The sequence below is a fragment of the Fulmarus glacialis genome, unplaced genomic scaffold, assembly GCF_000690835.1.
Source record: "Fulmarus glacialis isolate BGI_N327 unplaced genomic scaffold, ASM69083v1 scaffold6130, whole genome shotgun sequence".
NCBI classification, from domain to species: Eukaryota; Metazoa; Chordata; class Aves; order Procellariiformes; family Procellariidae; genus Fulmarus; species Fulmarus glacialis.
In genome coordinates, this window is record NW_009186995.1 from 19,099 (window position 1) to 37,800 (window position 18,702).

At 34.1% G+C, this 18,702-nt stretch overlaps 1 protein-coding gene across 1 annotated transcript in view; it reads left to right on the forward strand.

Annotated features, from left to right (window-relative positions):
* The window catches only part of LOC104073547 (rab proteins geranylgeranyltransferase component A 1-like), a 70,146-nt gene that overhangs the window by 19,086 nt on the left and 32,358 nt on the right, over positions 1–18,702 (forward strand). The window contains exons 3-8 of the mRNA XM_009573368.1: positions 2,691–2,763; positions 3,952–4,076; positions 8,385–8,760; positions 10,587–10,703; positions 11,381–11,501; positions 13,954–14,179. Of these exons, the coding sequence (XP_009571663.1) occupies positions 2,691–2,763; positions 3,952–4,076; positions 8,385–8,760; positions 10,587–10,703; positions 11,381–11,501; positions 13,954–14,179 (1,038 nt within the window). The remainder of the gene's footprint in view (positions 1–2,690; positions 2,764–3,951; positions 4,077–8,384; positions 8,761–10,586; positions 10,704–11,380; positions 11,502–13,953; positions 14,180–18,702) is intronic.

Sequence of the window (18,702 nt, forward strand, 5' to 3'; positions counted from 1 at the left end):
TTTTCAGATGAAAAAATTAATCCTGATTCATCATGTAATGCAGGGTAAACTAATTAAAATTCCAGGAAGAAAAATCTGGAGGTTGATGCTTTGAGGTGGTATAGCATAACTTGGGAAAGGTGCTCAGATGCCAGAGGAAAGGAAGGACAGCTGCGATTCATTTTCCATTTGCGAAAGGCCGTACTGTCTTCTCAAAACTGATTGAGCTTGAGAACAGCATTATAGAGTGCTTTGTTGAAAAGATTGATTCACATCAATGGTGGTTAAAAAGAAAAGCCATTTCAAAGGAAAATCCACCTGATGAACAGAGGAATGTTTACATCAAAGATGTCGGACAGCTCACAAATAAACTTTTGTAACTTTCTGTGAAAATAACATATTGATTTCTCTTACTGAAAGTTTTCGTTTTAAATGTTCTAAATACGCATGAGTTTATATTGGTATAGATTCAAGAAACCTAGTCCTAATTTTAGGCAGGTGTTCTCTGCAGTTTCTGTGATCAATGGCCTTGCTTGCTCTGACAGCCAGATTGTATTCCATATTCAAGGAAACTTGCAAATAAAGCAGCAGATTCCCTTGAAAATAAATCTTCATGGCTGTGTTTTTTGGAAATCCCAGAAGTGGCAGGTAATATATGGATATTGACCTTTTTATTCAGTGGAGTCTTAAGAAGAAACAAGAAATTAACCTGCACCATTGACAGTTAAAACAAAGCTGGAGATTATAATTGCAGGCAACTATCAGTTACTGTTTTACAGGTTGAAATCTGACAGAATCGGGCATTTAATATATTTAATAGTCATTGCTTCGTATTCTATATGATACCAAACAGCAGTACTTTTTAAGCCTCACCCATGTCATTCACATAATGAGGCAAGTACGAACTCCTTTTTATAGATGTTTGGAGTTTCTGCTTGGTAACAGATCAGCAGATGGAGCTCTTCTGCTTAGAGTAACGAAATTGCAGGGTAAACCCAGTCCTCCCAGGTCGTGGCCTTAAACACCATGTTCTGTTGTTGAAGCCACCTTTATTCAGTGAATGCTGGATTTTGTTGTCTTTGCAAAAGATGTCCTGTTTATGTTCTTCACTATTGCCTTGCAGTAGCTGCAAGTCTTTTTTAGGTCAGTTTCTAGTCAGGAGCAATTAGGCATTGTTTAGCAGACATCTGTCCTTCATATGCTAAGTAAGCAACATGGTATGGAGCATCACCCTCTGGTACTGTAAAGGGACTGACACTCTTAATGAAGTCTTTGTCAGTGCAGATAAGCCTTGTCAAAACAGCCCATCTTAAACAGTAGAATCAAACCTGAATTTAATTTTTCACTTTTATCACACTTATCTCTACAATTTAAAAGTGGAGGAGGTTATGATAAGGTTTTAAGTTCATTTGATTTATCAGTCTTCACATTATTCTGTAAAATGCAAAACCCATCTTCCTCCCTAAATGTGTGGGGTTTGTTTTGTTTTGGTTTTTTTTTTGAGTGTATGCAATAACATTACATATCCATTCAGGAGGGTGGTTTTGGTATCTTTCATGTTTCTGAAGTGCCAGCATACAATGCCAGAAAGCAGAGTTAAATGCTGAAATGACTTCATTTTGCAAGAACTAGTGATTTTTTAAAATGTAATTGCTCTATTATTTTTCCTATCAGAGTTATTAAATATTTAAGATGTGGTATGCATGATAACAAAAGCTAATTAATCTAACTGATGCTTAGAGAATATTGATAGAAAAATTTAAAAAAGGGAGAGCAGAGGCTTTCTTTGATTACAGCAAAACTATTAATGTTCTGTGATTTAGAAGAAGTGAACTAATATTTTTCAAGAAAGAAGGTGGTAAATATAAACTGAAAAGTACTGAAGGAGGTATGATCATTTTGTACAAATCAGTTCCTTTGGCTCCACCTACAGTATATGCCGTTTAATAAGAATTTTTCCAGAGCATCTTAACAGTCTAAAATAAACATGATCTGTTCTGTAAGCAGTAGATAAATAATAGAGTGAAGTTTCTTTTATTTCACATAATGGATAAGAGAGAAGTGATTTCTACTGTCTGGACCCAATTTGAGTTTACTTAACCCTCCTTTGCATAGCCATCTCGTGAAGTACTGTGAGTTTAGAAGTGGCATGCAGTGCAATTAGGTTAACTTCCAAGTCAGCTTCAGTCAGAAACAGTATAGCTATGCTCATGTGACAAAGCTGTTAGGTCCTGCCAGAAGCTGAAACTGTGGAGTGTGGTATGGATGCAGAAAACCTGAACTGGCTTTTCTGAGAACTCAGTTGAAACTGGCAGACTTGTTGGCTTGGCTCCACACTAAGCAAAGATGTCTATAGTGATGTACATGTTTGAGTTAGGCGTGGAGAGTCAGTCTTGGCCAAGAAGCAGTATTGTCTATGTTTTCCTTTTACTCATAGCATCCCATGTGCTTTTCTCAGCATTATTCTTTTTGCCCTCCAAATAATTTGATTTTGGACTATAGTCTATTTAGTCATAGATGCATCCAAATGAGTGAAAATGGAAATTTTGCATCTCATTAAGAGTTGTGAAATATTATACCAATTTTTATATTCTGTGAAATCCGTCATGGAAAATATTTTGAATGTCTCGAACTTGGTTGCTTTTTCTTTAAACCTGAAGAAGCTATGTGTTATCTGTCCGTCAAGTTTCACTGTTGTTTTTTATTTGCAGGAGAAATTACTATGGTGGAAACTGGGCCAGCTTTAGTTTTTCAGGATTATTGTCCTGGATTAAAGAAAATCAGGTAAAAATTACCCAAATGACTTCTTTTAATGTTCTTTAACATTAAATCTTGGTTGTTTGCATAATTTGTTACAAGACATTATCACAGTGTTCTTTCTTTTTGGTAATTTGACAAATGAAGGAGGTTTCTACTTTCCAACTTCACTGGTTAAGACTTAAGCGTCTGGCCTAGCATGCTAAGATTCTGATATGCCTAGTTCATTAATGTTATTATCTGAGACCAAACAGTCTAGTGCTCAGTCATACTTTTTGGGTTCCTGAATTTATGTAGAAGCAACTACACTATTGTTTAGTTTCCTTTCCCAGCACCTTCTGTAAATGATAATCTGGTCTTTTCCATTTCCTGTTTGATTATTTTCCGCTCTCTGATGTTTCAGTCCCTTTTGTTTTTCTTCTGTGCTTTCAGCTGATTCTTCTTAACTCTGAGAAGGGTAGTTATTGGATCCTTCCCTTGAATTGTCCTGTTACCAGGACAAAAAGATTAATGTCGATAGTGTATTTTTCAATTACCAAAGTTTATCTAATTCATGACAGTCCACTAGAAATCTTCTGAAGTGGATATTTATTTAGGAGATTGAGCACTTGGACTATATTAGCAAATGGATGTTCGTATTATTTACTGAAGCATTATGAGCCTGTTGGTCCGTAGAAGATGGAACTTCTTCAGTTCAGTCTCATGCCTATTTATTACATAGTGCTACCTTCTGGTGTAATCAGTGGAGTTGCTCAATGTCAGAACTTAATATTCTTAGGGTTCTGTTATATGATGTAGAGATTGCAATGTGGATAGATTAATATAATATCCAAATTGCTGTATTTTTTCATATGGTCTCTGTTCAAAGAGTTTTGTCACAAAATTTGGAACTAACCTGGCTGTAGCAAACCTGTCTTTTAGATTGTATTCAAAGTTATATTCAACTCTCTACTAATAAACTTCTATTTAATTTAACACTGCATTTTCACATTACCAGAGCTAGTAAAGTAGTGCAAATGTTGGCATGCTATAATAAAGTAACCAGCTCTAACTACTTTAACTCAAAAAAATCTGAATAGAAAAAACATTAAGACAATTAAGATGGGTTTTTTTTAATATAAGATGGTACAACAATTTATTTGGGACTATAGATATTTATAGTTCAAAAGCAGCTAGCACAGTACAAAATGTAATTTTATAATTGTTCTTTGTAAGCAAAAGACAGATATCAATAATGAATGTGAAGACTGGAGAAAACTGATCCTTGAGAATGAAGAAGTTATTTCTCTTAGCAAGAAGGATAAAACTATTCAACATGTAGAAGATTTCTGTTTTGGCGAGTAAGTATAAATATACAAATGATTTTATATGCCCAGAGGTAAATAATCATATTGTGCTTTTGGCTTCAAGCATTTCACCATGCTACCATATTGCATGTTGTCTCAAAAAGTAACCATGAGCTCTAAAATGTTCTTAATGTCCTTGTGCTTTTTTTGAAATCACTTGCACTTCATTGAAGCTAGCTGATTCTTCTTAAATGACCTTACCTGGATGCAATATAATTTGTTGGCCAACTTTGTGACTTGGTAATTTACTTCTGAGTAGAAAAGAGAGGTGTTGTGTTGGTAGGTATTAGTAGTAGTAGGTAGTTAATGCACTACCATCTATTAAATTTTTCCATTCTTAATTTGGCTAAAACTGCTATTCTCATAGTAAAAAAGTTAAACTCTTAAGTACATGTAAAATAAAGTAAGTACACAAGAACAGGAACACAAATGGACAGTAGTACTGTAACTATGAAATACTTAATTGTGCTAAAATGATAGAGTAATATTTGCCCTTTGTCGTTTTTAAATTCAGTGGATTTAATTTACTTATTAAACAGTGCTTACCCATGATGCTTTAGAAGGAATTGCGTGGTCAAAGGCTCCTGGTAATATACTAACAGTTAGTCTTTTTGGGCTGTCACCTTCTTTCTGTTTTTGAAGTAAGGTAACTTAGCTCTTACTTTACAAACAACATGCAAAAAACACATGCTTGGTTTGAAATACACACATTTACTTAAGTGAATATTTGTGGCATAAGCATGTGCGAAAGAGTATACCATCTTAGGATTGAGTATGTGGTAAATAGCTTTTAGTTAGGTATTTGTAGAGGTATGTCTGCATTAGCAGAAGTTAAGAATACAAATTTCACTTCTTGTTTAGATTTTTAAATGGAAGTATGATACTTTGTTATATGTAAGTCATGCAGAAGGTAAGCTTTTCACAATGTCATATTATTGAAAATCAAGGAACATTTAAAAGTAACCTTGTGAAGCAGTAATTTTGAATAGCACATAAGCAGAGTAATACTGAATAGAAATTGTATGGGCCTCAATTGAAAACTGAACTATTTCTTTGTATTTATTTATCATTTTTATCTTTTGGATTTTGCACTGAGCTGAACACTGTTCTGAATTCCTGAAAGGTCCATTGGGATAGTTACGTAAGTTTAACCTTGAATGCCTTAGATAATATCATAGGTAGCTGAATGAAACGTTGACAGATACTTGTATAGAAACATGTATTTCTTTCTGTAAACATCTTAGTAGGGAAGAAGAAAAAAAAGTGTGAATTGTACTAATACAATCTGAAGGTCACAGACTCAGAATATTCCGAAGTTCTATATTGCACAGTAATGGCTGCTTGACTGTATTGCAGATAAAATGTTGTGCTTGTTTTAAAGCAGTATCACTTGAATATTGTAGTTGTAATCCTTTTGCCATAATAAATATTGTTCAGAACCAGTCTTAAATCAGATTAAAGCTTTCATAGTTTCTTAACTTTGCGTATGATTTTCCTAAGAAGATGTGATATTGACTGATGGCCGGCTCAAAAATGAGTCCCCTAGCACGAAGATTTCACACTTCGTAGAAGTGAACATTATACTTGAGTCAGGACAAAATAGAAGATTCTACTTTTAAGCATTTAACTTAGCCTGGCAATACAATGCTGTCTCCAAAAAACCCAAAAACACACAAGGAAGAATGGTAAGATTAATAAACCTAGCAAAGAAAAAGTTTTCCAAAATAACTTAAAACTTTCTGAGAGTCAATTATTGTGTTTCTGACAATTTACACGTTTTGGCTAGATTCTGTTGTTTTTGCTTAACTTTTATAACTCCTATGAAGTAACCATTAGACATTTATTTTGAAAGAATAAACAGCTGGGTAGCAGTATAATATACACAGTGCAAATCTGAAATGAATGGCCTTAGAACAAAGTGCATCCATCAAAGGAAAAGAATACTGTGTCTACAACAAGCTGTATTGAAAAAAGGCAAATGGCTGAAAAATAAATAGTGAACACCTGTGCTGAATAAATTAACCAGCTGGTTGGCAATTTTTCATTTGACCTATCTGAAGGGGTTGCTGTTACAAGGCATTAATAAGACACATTCATTTTAAGATATTCCTTTGTTAGTACCATTAATTGATGAATGGTGGAAGATAATATTCTAAATTTACACAACAATTTATCTGCAGATGTATTATTTTTTTCTGAATTAGGAGAAGAATTGTCTGACCAAAAGTTCAATTTGAGTGATTTTTATAGACAGTTCTTACATTATTCAGGGATATTTGTTCCTATAGGAAGGATGTCATGAATTTAGATTATATACAGTTTTTAGGCTTTCATTATAAAATGTGTAGAGCTGCAAATCATGCAGATTTATGTATTCATTAATGGGAATTGAATAGAGATTTAAAATATGTAAATATATAATTTCTGTTACACTGCTTTTTCAGAGTGATATAGAAAAAAGACAATGTATTGTGAATCCAAATTTTATTTTGATTTAAAAAGTAATAATTATGTTTAAAATGAGATTGAACTGTACATTGAGCTTGGGAGAAGGTAGAAAGAAAAATTTCCTCTGAATTTTTGTGTTATAAAAAGCTTTAGGATGGGTTAAATAAAAGCTTCATTATTAGTTACTGGTTTAATGGCAATAGCTTTTGCAGTTTTCACAAACGCCATGTTTCAAATTTCTAAAAAAGCCCCAAAATCCAAACAGAACCCCAAAATTTAATTCTTTCATTTGTTTTTTTTTAGTAAAGGTTACTTTTTTAAAAAACATTTGACAAAGTACTTACCTATCTTTGATATTTTATAGTTATTTAATGCTTGCAATATGAAGCAAAAAGATATAATTAATGTACAGAAACAGACTTCTTTCATTAGTGCTTCCTTGTAGCAGTTCCTGTATTTCCCAGGGCAATATTTTACCCCATTCATGAATAAGTGCTTCCTGGTGGCTGTGCACAAGCTGAGAGACTTACTCCAAACTCTTATTTTTGTGAGCCCATGTGAGCTCCCTGAGCTCATAAGTGAGGAGCAACTTTTAAAGGATACAGGGGTTTTGTTCCCTCTTTTAGCAGAAATCTTGCTCCCTGCTTCCATCTGTAAGGCTACAGATGTGTGAGGGAGCATTTTTATATGTATACTGAATAATTCCTTACTGTTCGGTGAATTTTAACCATGCTGTTAGTTATTGAAATTTCATACTGTACGTTTGCAGGTCACCTTTAAAATCATAGTTCATTAGTTTTCAGCCAAGATTAAGTTGTTTATTCGGTGCATTAATGGCTTGTGGTAAAAAGATAAAAAGATAGTGTGAAATTACTGCTGAACTCCTTTCACTTACAATGACATTGATTTGATTCATCTCAGCTGGTAGTATAAACTAAAATTCTAAGTTCAAAAGTACTAGTTTCTAAGGTAGATGTCATTGAAGTTCAAGATAAAAAGAGTAGATGAGATTAAAAGTGGAGGTCTGTTTTATAAGAGGAATTTTAAAGAATGGTGTCATGAAAAGGAAATGGACTATACAGAGTAAATGTTGTGTGGTGATGTCCCTCTTTTTGACTGGCTGCTTTCATCTACTATGCACAAATTTGTAACACTTGCATAAAAATAACATTGCTACATGAGGGAACTTTGTTCTGTATGGCTGTTACTTGAACAACTAATCAGAATGCAAGGTGGGAGTTGAAAAAGCAATCTGAAAGTTTTACTTAAACTTCAGGTCAAAATTGAATACTTCTCGTACGGACTTGCTATGATAATAGATGCAAAGCAGTCTCAGTGATATAAAGCACTTCTGTTTTCTTCAGTGAGTTTGGTTTTTAAAATATCTGAGCTTAATGACTTCAATGCATTTTTGCATTTCAATTTCAAAGGGTTTTTTTAATCCATAGGAAAAACCTAATCAAATTGCTTTACCGTTTCTTCTTTAAAATATTATATTTCTTTTGTTTATGTAGCTGTGTATTGTGTTTCACCATGAGAGTTGTGATTTTCATTTTAAGCTTATTCCATCTTTTGAGACCGTGTAAAGTAAGAACCCCAATTTTTTGTTTGTTTTTTTGTGTTTGGTTTTTTTTTCTCCTCAGTAAAAATCCTCTTCTTGAATTATAGCTTTGCAGTCAAAGAACCAGAATTCTTTAGTGGGTGGTACACCTGATTTGGCCAGGATAAAGAAATTCTAATGCTTTTCATAGAAATGCTTGAGGTTTCCATTCTGGCACTGACTCAAAACTTTAAACAAGTTTTTAAGACTCTCTGAAAAACTTTTTTCCCCCTTCCCCTTGTGTTTTTAATCAGTCAGGATTCAGCTGAAGATGTTGAAGAAGCTGGTGCATTGCCAAAGCTGCCTGTCTTTGGAGCCTCTAGTGCTGAGGGGGTTGCTCAGGAGTCGGAAAAAGAGCACCCACCAATGGAGAGCGCCTTGCCGGAGGCAGAGAGCCGGGAACCAGAAAAGGCTACAGGCACTGAGCCAGGAAGTGCAATGGAAGGGAATGATATGGAAATAACTTCTGAGAATGAAAGTTCTCAGAGTGCGGCTTTTGGCGAGTCTGCTCTGGAATTGGGAAGAACTGAAGCTGCACCCTCAGAAATTTCTGCCCAAGAACCAAAGAAAATTACATATTCCCAAATTGTTAGAGAAGGCAGAAGGTTTAATATTGATTTAGTTTCTAAGGTAGGAACTGAATGACTCTTTTCATATAAGTACATTTTCCTTTTCTTAAAATGCTGGAATTTTAAAAAAATCTTGAATGTTGTGGGGGGCTGACACAGTGCCTTTGAGACAAAAAAGACACTCTTGAAAAGTAAGCAAGAATTAAAACAAACGAGCTATTTCATATGTGCTCTTTAGTGTTTGTTTATAAGCAGAGACCATAAAGCATAACTCAGAAATATGTCCGTAAAAGTAGATTTAAGTAATATCTGCAAAATCGCTCTTTTTAAATAGTACCATTTTAAAAAATTATGTTTTTAAACAAGGAAAATCACTTTACATACAGATCTTTGATGTTTTTAAAATGAAAAGTAATTTTCCTGTTGGAGTGCTTCCTGGGTTTTAGATTTTCCTGTGAAACTCTCATTGTCTCTCTATACTAGTTTTGGTTCTCTGGCGACTAAAGCACTGAATTGTAATAAATTTTATTGGAAAGAAAAAATAATTACAGTTAATCCATAATATACAAGCTGACTAAAATTAGTTGTTATTGTGTTGAATTCCTACAAGCATGCGTTTTACTTAGAGGAGAAGCTGTTAGTCTGACATATTTGTTATACTGTTTGAACTCTGCCTTTTACGTACTTCACAGTATATGGATATGGCCCTGCAAATTCAAGTTAAATGGAAATTTTTCTTAACTTCTGTGCTTTAGACTATATGTGTACTCTGCAATGGGAAGTTTTTTCAAAGTTGAATGCTTAATTTTTCATAATCTGCATGAAAAGATTTTTCGTATCTCTGGAAACTTGGAAAAAAACTTTCTTCAATAATTTATTAAATTCTTTGTGGAGACACTACAAAATGCATTATTTCAAATTTTGTCTCTGTGTTCCAAATGTAGATACCTCTTTCATGCATCATTGGAAAGACATCATGAAAAGAATAGTCACTGTATAGTGGTTAAGCAGATAATACTATTTTGTATCCTTTTTATACTTATTCTGTGCCACTGTTTTACATGGTGTTAAATGCAATGAATTCCAGAAATTCTGACAGGAGAGTAGTCATCAAGGCAAGACTAGTAACTTACGTTGGTTTCTCTCTGGCACTGGGACACAGACTTTCTCATAGTGTCCTCGTTAGTGTTCCAGTAAACCTTTATCATGAAAATTTCTGTGTTGTCATGCAAATTCTGTTACTCAGGGCCACAAGGCTTGAAGCATGTTTAAACTAATCTCCAGTGCTTTTCAATTCAGACATACGTCTTCTGTAAATAGTTACATTTCTGTCCCCAGTATTTCATAATCTATTTGTAGCTTATAAATTAATATAACAGAATATGACTAAACCTTAACTGGGGGTTTAAGGAATTTACATTTAGAAAATGTGGCATTATCATTTCAGGTAATTTAAGAAACAACTAGTGGTGATTTACAAAGACAGCGTCATGTACTTTACTGGTACTGGGAAATGAAGGTTGTAAAATATGGTTTTCAAGGATGTATAGCATACAATACAAAGAAATTATCCAAGATGACAATACGAAAAATTGAGCTATGACTCCCAGACTAATAAAACTAAATGAGCAGTACGCTGACACCTTCTCCCTTTCTCTCCTGTGGACTGCTTTGTCTCCTCCGTTTGCATGGTCACTTCAGTTCATTTAATATTATTTTGCACATACTACATCTTGATGTTCTTTTATTCAGATTTTACTTCACTGTGTGTACTTGTAAATACTTAAAGAAAACACCTTACAAATCAATACTGTTGGTATCACTGTTTTCTTTTGGTATAAACACTTTCTCTTTGCTCACCATTTTCTTTTTTTCTTCACTGTGCAGTTGCTTTACTCCCGAGGTCTGTTAATTGACCTTCTGATTAAGTCGAACGTTAGCAGATATGCAGAATTCAAAAATGCGACACGAATTCTTGCCTTTCGAGAAGGAAAAGTAGAACAGGTATCGTAAAATAATGTATTGCATATGTTTAATCTCATCTTTTAAAGTCAAGAAACTTGAAATTGGTTTCTTGAGAGTTTTGTAACAATAAGCTGGTATTTTTCCTTAAGATTCTGATTTTTGTTTAATTTCTGGATTTTTATGTGTTATATATAAGTATTTTAAAAAAAAAAAGCTAAAATAAGAATGTGCAGTCCAGTAAATTACTGACATAAGTCTTCGCCTCATGTCAAATATTTAGACCATGATCAACTTGACAGTTATTTCTTAAAGATTCACAGGTTTTAGGTTATCAAGTCTATGCTAGGAATTTGAATTGTTTCTCTGCTACTTAACAAGGGAAGTCATTGGTCTGATAATGGCAACAGGAGATGTTGGCACAGTTAATTAATACAAATTCTTTTGATTAACTCTGCAATCAGAGATGGAAGTGAAATTGAAGGGAAATAAAAAGGGGAAGAGGCTTTAAAAGATTTTAAAATATTTTTATTGTGGAAAATTGGTAACTTTTATTATAGTTATAATAGAAGATAATGGAAAGAAATATAAAAGAAAATAACTATAATAGAAAGTAGTAATTTAAAATATTTGTTAGGTAATCAGACTATAGTGTTGCTTGATGCTTTTCCTATCCAGATTATGGAAATTATCTGAAATTATTAAAAAATATTTTCCAGGTACCTTGTTCTAGAGCAGATGTCTTTAACAGCAGACAGCTCACTATGGTGGAAAAGAGAATGCTAATGAAATTTTTGACATTTTGTTTGGACTATGAACAACACCCTGATGAATACCAAGGTAGTGTTTCGTTGAACAGTGTACACTCTCTTCTTATGAGTTCATTCAGTTATGCACAACTTTGATAGCTCTCCTGTGTTTTCACACAATTTATTTTTATGGATTCATTTTCAAAGTATGCTTTGACCTTTTTGTGACCTTTTTACTTCAATGTTAAATTCTTCTACTTAAGCACTTGCTCTTCTAGTTCCCACGTCATTTATTATTTACATTTTTCTTCAACAGCAAAATTACATATTACAGCAAGGTTGCAAAATGTTTTTTGTAATTTTTAGGTGTTTCCTCCCCCCTCCCAGGGATTTTTTAATATGGCGTGATGTACCTGATTTTTCCTTTCCGTTTTTTTGGATAATATGTAAATCTTCACAATATGGTGCCACAAAATCAGAAATTAAGAAAATAGAATTTTTAACTTTTGAAAGTAAATGTAATTTAATGCCTTCTAGTTGCAGAGGGCAAGTTCAAAGTGCCTTTATCAACTGATGGCTTATTTAGATGAGAGAAAATTTGAACAGATTTGAGCCATAATGTGCAAGGAATAATGAGCATCAGGTCAAAGAGGAAAATTGGCTAACAGAAGGAAGGTGATGGAAACCCACTCTCTGCTTTGGGCTTATGCACCTCAGGCTACAAAGAATGAAGTGATGTTCTCAGTTCTTGGAGTCTAAAAGTAAACTAAGGCAAAAAAAGAAAAATCTGTCAAAAAGAAATAATGAGGAAAGAGGAATAGTTAAGCTACTGACGTACATTTCAGACTGAAGCATATTGGTGCTTTTGTAGCTTGACAGTAGCTTGGCTAGGCAGTATTTTTGAAAGAATCTAGTGTTAAAAAGAAACAATTGCTAAGATACTGGTATTGGTTTGAACAAGACCCTTAGATTAGGTACAAACATTAAAGAAAAATTAGTTCAAACATACGCAAGAGAGAATTGGTCAATATTGAAAATTATGTGTTGAGATTAGGAGAAAAAGTCTGTGATGAACTCCAGAAAATCCTGAAGGGGGAAAAACTCATTAGACTGAAGTGGTTTATAGATTACAAGTAATTTCAGGTTTGCTGTTGATGGAAGAAATGAAGGTGCTCAGAGTGAGACTATAGTTGGTTTTTAGAAAATTTATTAAGTAAAAAAAGGAGACGCCACATCAATTTTAAATGAATTCATTGATTCATGTACCTAAATGACATTAGATTTATTTTCATTCCAGAGGTAGTTAAACAGATTTTGTTCCTACATTTTAAAATAGCCTGGGAAGTAATTGGGAATATTTTGAGTCAGATTAGTCTAATGTAAAGACTTCAGAAATTTAAAATTGGTCTTGGTGAGATCATTACATTTGTGGGAAGGCAGACTTTTAATAGGGAGAGTTCATGATAGTGAAGAATTTTTTTAAAGCTTTTTTCTGTAAAATTTGGAGTTATGTAAGAAGTCTGAAGTGAGGAAGAACTTGAGAATTTTTTTAGAACGATAAAACAAAAAAACCCTGTCATTTTATGACTTGCTGCATGGCTGTACAAAGGGTAGTAAGAGACATTTGTAATAAAACAGTGGTTGAATATTGAACAGAATATATCGCTTGGTAATACTAGTCTCAGCATTGATGGAAGCATTTTTGAATTACCTATGAATTTATCCATGACTGAAATAAGCTTAAGAGCGGATTTCTGAGTAGTATGCAAGTATGCTATTGCTTAAATACAATCTTCTCCTGGGGGAAAAAAAAATCATTTGGTTATTAAGATGACTGAAGTTTTTCAGAAGTGTTTTTTTTGCAGTGTGTTTCTTTGAATTTCAAAATGTGTCAGCAATAGTATTAATTTAAAGGGGGGGATATGCTTCCTTATCCCTGTTGTCTTTGTGTCTCATGCATACTTGTTTGGTATGGATGAGCAAGTCATCAGTTTGAAATAAATGTTGTGCCTTCTCATCTTTGGATTAAGACACTATGTGAATAGCTTCTCTGCGCGTAAATATACACTCTAACCATATCAGTATGGATTCAGCAGTACTCTTCTTGAATGGGTGTCATTCAGGTATAATATTTTGGGTAATTCACAGGAACAGCATCCTAAGGCACCTCTGTGGATTTTTGTCCACAGTTTCTCACTTTTCTCACACAATTGAGAAATGGGTTTAGATCAAGTCTAACATAATGAATAGATCAAGCCATAATTAGAGGTTCCTTTCTAAACTGTTGGAGACTCATACAATGGGTTTGTGTTGTTTTGGAATCTCTTAATGGAGCGATATTTCTGTCTCCTGAGAAAACTCACTTTCCGGGAATAAATTTTTAAACTTTCATTGACTTGTATTATCCATTTTCAGCAATATGTTTGTTGAAAAACTCAATTGCTTTTGTTTATATAAATACAAAAGTACTTGCTTAAGTTGAAGCATATGAGAAAATACAAATGTTACACTATGCCCTTTACCTAAATTTACTTTTTCCTTAGACTACGAGAACAGTACATTTGCTCAGTTCTTAAGAACACGGAAGTTAACACCCAGCTTGCAGCACTTCATTCTTCACTCTATTGCAATGGTTTCAGAGGCTGATTGCAGCACTCTTGAAGGTCTTCAGGCAACAAAAAAATTTCTTCAGTGCCTTGGCCGCTATGGCAATACACCATTTTTGTTTCCTCTGTATGGTCAAGGAGAGATTCCACAGTGCTTCTGCAGGTAAGCTTCACTTTTCTAATACCTATCTTCAAAAAAGGAAATCCTTGTAACCTAATGCTAACAGATATCATTCAATAGGAATCATGCTGTTAACAATTTCGTGATGGTTTTATTTGCTTTACATTTTCATTGGCTATGAAATTACGCCCCCTCAAAAAAAAAGGAAAAAAGAAAAAAAAATGTTGGAAATTATGCTACTCTAATACTTTGAAACAATTTTCATTGTATTACAAATGCAACTTGTAATAGCTGGCTGTTGTGGTGGCTGCCTATGGTAATAAGTCCTATGGAAAGTACTTAGGAAGTGAGAAATATAACTCATACGTAGCTATCCTTTTTTAAAACGGACAGAGGAGACTTGGAGCGATGTCTGTCCAAAAGGATGACTGTGCATTTTGATAGGTTGAGAAAATTTGTGTTTTAGTCTTCCTGAAGTTACAGGAAGATAGGTGTTTTCAATTTGTGTTGCTAATTAATGCTGAGAGTGCATCTACCATTCATAGACAGATATTTAATAATGAACTGGATTTTTCTGAAAGAAGCAAAATTATGCCACATGTCCAGTTTATTATTAAATAAAAAAACCTACACAATTCTTTCACCTTTATCAGATTTATACAAACAGGGCAACTGATGTGAAATCATGTCCCTATTCTCTTGGCATCGTTTTGTAGATCTGTATAGACCACAAGCTTCCACCTATGACTGGAACAGCAGAAAAGATACCGTGAAGCCCTGTTACACTGAGCCATATACAGGCTGCAGTTTTATATTCTAACATCTTAAACAGCAGCCATATGTTCTCCGTTACTTGAGCCCTAGAAAGTAATTAAAACAAAACCCCCCTATTGATTCCAGGATAAAGCAACATCCACTTCAACCCCTTTACTTGAACTGTGGGCAATGATAATGTAGTCTCTTTTACCGTGACTCCTGAGGTGTGCTAGGGATCATAGTTCTAGCAGAGGAGTTGTTGATGGATGCCTTTGGGGACCATCAAGAATACATGTGCAGAGGGTGGGCGGTTTTAATTTTCAGTTGTTTCCAACAGTTCAACTGGCTTTTAAAAGGCTGAGGGTTTTTTTTAATCTTTTCTTTTGCTGGCAAGCAGCCTTTCCATCTGCTCTATGTGGGTTTTTAATGTAGTAACCTGTAGGTCTGAAGTAAATATTAGCTCTATTTAAAAAAAGCAGTATTGCATGGTGAGGCCATTTTGTTGTCTGAGTGATATATTTGTATATCATTCGTTTAAATATCAGTGCAAAGTCTTCCCTGCTTTGTTCTTTGTTGGTGGACAAGTTTTGCTTTTTACATGTGTGCTACTACTAAGAAATTCTGGTTTACAGCACGCTATTGGACATTATCTTCCTGTCTTGTCTGTATGATAGATAATGTTTTTCTTCTCTATAACAATACTTAAATTACTGCTAGAAGAATGGCCTTAGCAGCTTGAGCCTATTTGGCAGTATATAGGATGGATGCAATTGTATGTTGATACAGACATTCTGGAATAATTATCATAGTTAGTGGAAGGTATCTATAAAGTAGCTGGTTGGCACCAGCAGCTGGCCGTATTGTGGAAGGTCTTATTTGGCCTTAGCAACTGATGAAGGCCACATGGAATTGTCCTATATGATGTATATATGTAGATTACCTAATGTTTCCATTAGTTCATTAGACAACTAGGCATTGTTCTGTACTACATTGAATAGAAATATTATTTGGTAACTTCATCTTTTGTCAACAGCCTTTCATCTGTACCTTAAACTCTATTTGTATGGAGATTTTAAAACATGTGGACTTACGTAATTAGGTACTCGGACAGACAATTTGTGAAAAAGAATTGTTTTTAGTGAGTACTCTGGACACAGTCATGCAATAGAACTAGTGTTCGTGGATTTTATGAATGTCTTTCTGTCTTTATAGGACTTCATGTGGGACCAGATACCTATATGTGATCAACAGATTAATAAATCAAAAGATTATCAGAGCCGTTATAGTAGCACAAGTTTTGCAATTAGACCTTCTTTGGCTTCAAATACCTGGGAAAAAAGTAAATTTAATTATTAAAAATTGAAATTAGAATTTTAGTTATATTTTTTCCACTGTAGGTTCTTCTCAATATAGTTTTTCTTGCATTTCTGAAAGCCCTTTGGCTTTATTTTGTTTAATAGCCAGCACATGCAATTTTCTGATTTGTAACAGCAATATATTTCAAGAGTTAGCAATAGTGGTGTCTGGAAGTCTTATGAGAAAATCATTCTGTGATCACAGGAATTCTGCAGATGGCCTGAACTTTCTATTTATGCCCATTGATTGCTGCATTTTAGTTGTTAAATTGTAAGTCTTGCTAAAAGGACAGAATTTTAATAGTTGAAGCAAATTACAAGAAGTAATTATACTGTGAAAAGGTTTGTATTACAAACATTCTAATACAAAATAAAGTTTAAATGTCTTTGTTTTCAAGCTAACAATTTAGGAGGCAATCACAATTTTTTTTGAGATTAATCACAGTTTTTATATGTGGTCTGCCTTGGGTATTATGTCGTGCTAAAACTGAGCAGTATCTGAGGAATACTGTTCAGACGGTATAGTAAAGTGGTAACGCCACAACCTATACATCATACCCTACAGTTTTTATCACCAGGTTATCAGAGTAAGGTGTCACCTGTTCTGTGATTTCTAACCACCGTTCTATATTCTGTTTTAATGTAAACCTCTTAAGCGTTTCTTGCAGCCAGTTACACTGTGTGTTCTCATCAAGGCTACTGTTATAAATGGCGTGCATGCATATTTATGTGAATGAGTCAAAGACATTTGTAAGTCACATCCTTGCATTCTAAATGAATTCTGCATAAACAGTACAACGTTTTATAACTACTGACGACACTTGAGTGAGTAAGAGCAGTGTTAGTTCTTTATTGGTTTAAACAGGTATGGTTTAGGAGAGAAAATTAAACTTTTATATCACTGTAATGTACCTCCCAATATGTCGAGGTACAGATGTGAGACTTCTATCTCCATAAATTGGATTCGTGGTACAAGGAAGGTCATTGGAAGCCTCATGCTCTTCTGAGCTGACAAGCAGCAAAACTTTACTGGCTTGTATAACAGCTTTCTTTGGCTCAAACTTCTTGGTATGAAACTGTTAATGTCTCTTCCTTTGTAATGAAGTAGGAGTATTATGCTTAGTAGAAATAAATATAGTAATATCTCGTTCTTGAGGAAAATCAAAGCAAGCCTTTACATTTGATATGGTAAACATAAGACGCCAAAACCTCAATATGTAAGGCAGCTAGGGAAATCAATATATGTTTTGCAGTTTGCTGTTAACATGTTTGTTGCAAATTGTAACGCAGCTTTCATTTTCTTGGAAAAAAGTTGCTAAAGAAAAACTGTAGTTGGGCATCATTGTAAATTGTAAAGTCTCAGTGATACAACATTTAGACTATTTAGTGTGATTTTGATGTTTTTTCCGGTTTTCAGAAAACATTAGGAAATACCCCAAGTATTTTCTGACGTAGGAGGTTAATGTTAAAATTGTCAGCTTCCAAATTTTCCTTTGTAACTGGGAAGAAAAAGATACTTGACTTAAAAATCTGAAATAGTTGTCAAATATTAGGACATATTTGCTTTTGCGTGGTGTACAAAATTCCTCTTTTGTAATTTGAATCTCCTTTCTTTCTTTCCAGTTTTTCAGAAGCAAAAACTTTCTGAGTTTTTTATGGTTTTGAGGAGTTATTGGAAGTGCTATTTTACAAATATTGTTTCATATAGTTCACTTTTACAATTCACATAAGTGAAATATGCCTCTTATTTTCAGTTTTTCTTTGAGAGGAAGTCTTTCTGGAAGCTTTCAGTTGTGATTCTCTTCACCTATGACCACTGTTGTTTAATGAATGACAGCTGAGAAGTGAGTTGTAGGTTGTGGCCTCCCTTCTGTGATTTTTCTCAGTGCTTGCTTTGTGAACACACTGAATTTTCGGGGAGACCGTGCATAGTTTGTCTTCAGTTTGGTTTCAGATACTTTTTTCTGGACTCTTGCAAATACGAACTTCCAAATGGAAACAAGACTTTTTGAGAAGTAGTAGTGCAGTTTTTTCCCATTTGAAGTTTTAGAGCGAATTGGAGACTGTATGCCATCTGTCATCTCGTAAAGGTTCTAGGGGGTGACATGTCATGTCTTTTTTCTCTTTGTTAAGAGTTATCCAAGAATTGACAGATGTGGTCATGGTAATAGGTGCTGAGGTAGTAGAATGTCTCCGGCTGCTTTGCCATAGGAATTAGTGATTCACTGACTTTTATGGGTAGTCGGTTAATGACTTGCATTTCCTATAAATAAGGTTTGAACTTTTACATTGTTTATGTATTTGGTGGGCAATGTAACCTTTTTTTAGTAGTTGTTACAGATTCGAACTGAAATTAGTCATTTTTTGTGTCAGTGTCAGTGACAGTAGTAATTTTGTGATGGAGGAAAGATCTGATTAAGATGGTTCATCTCTTTCAATCCTTATATTTACAAG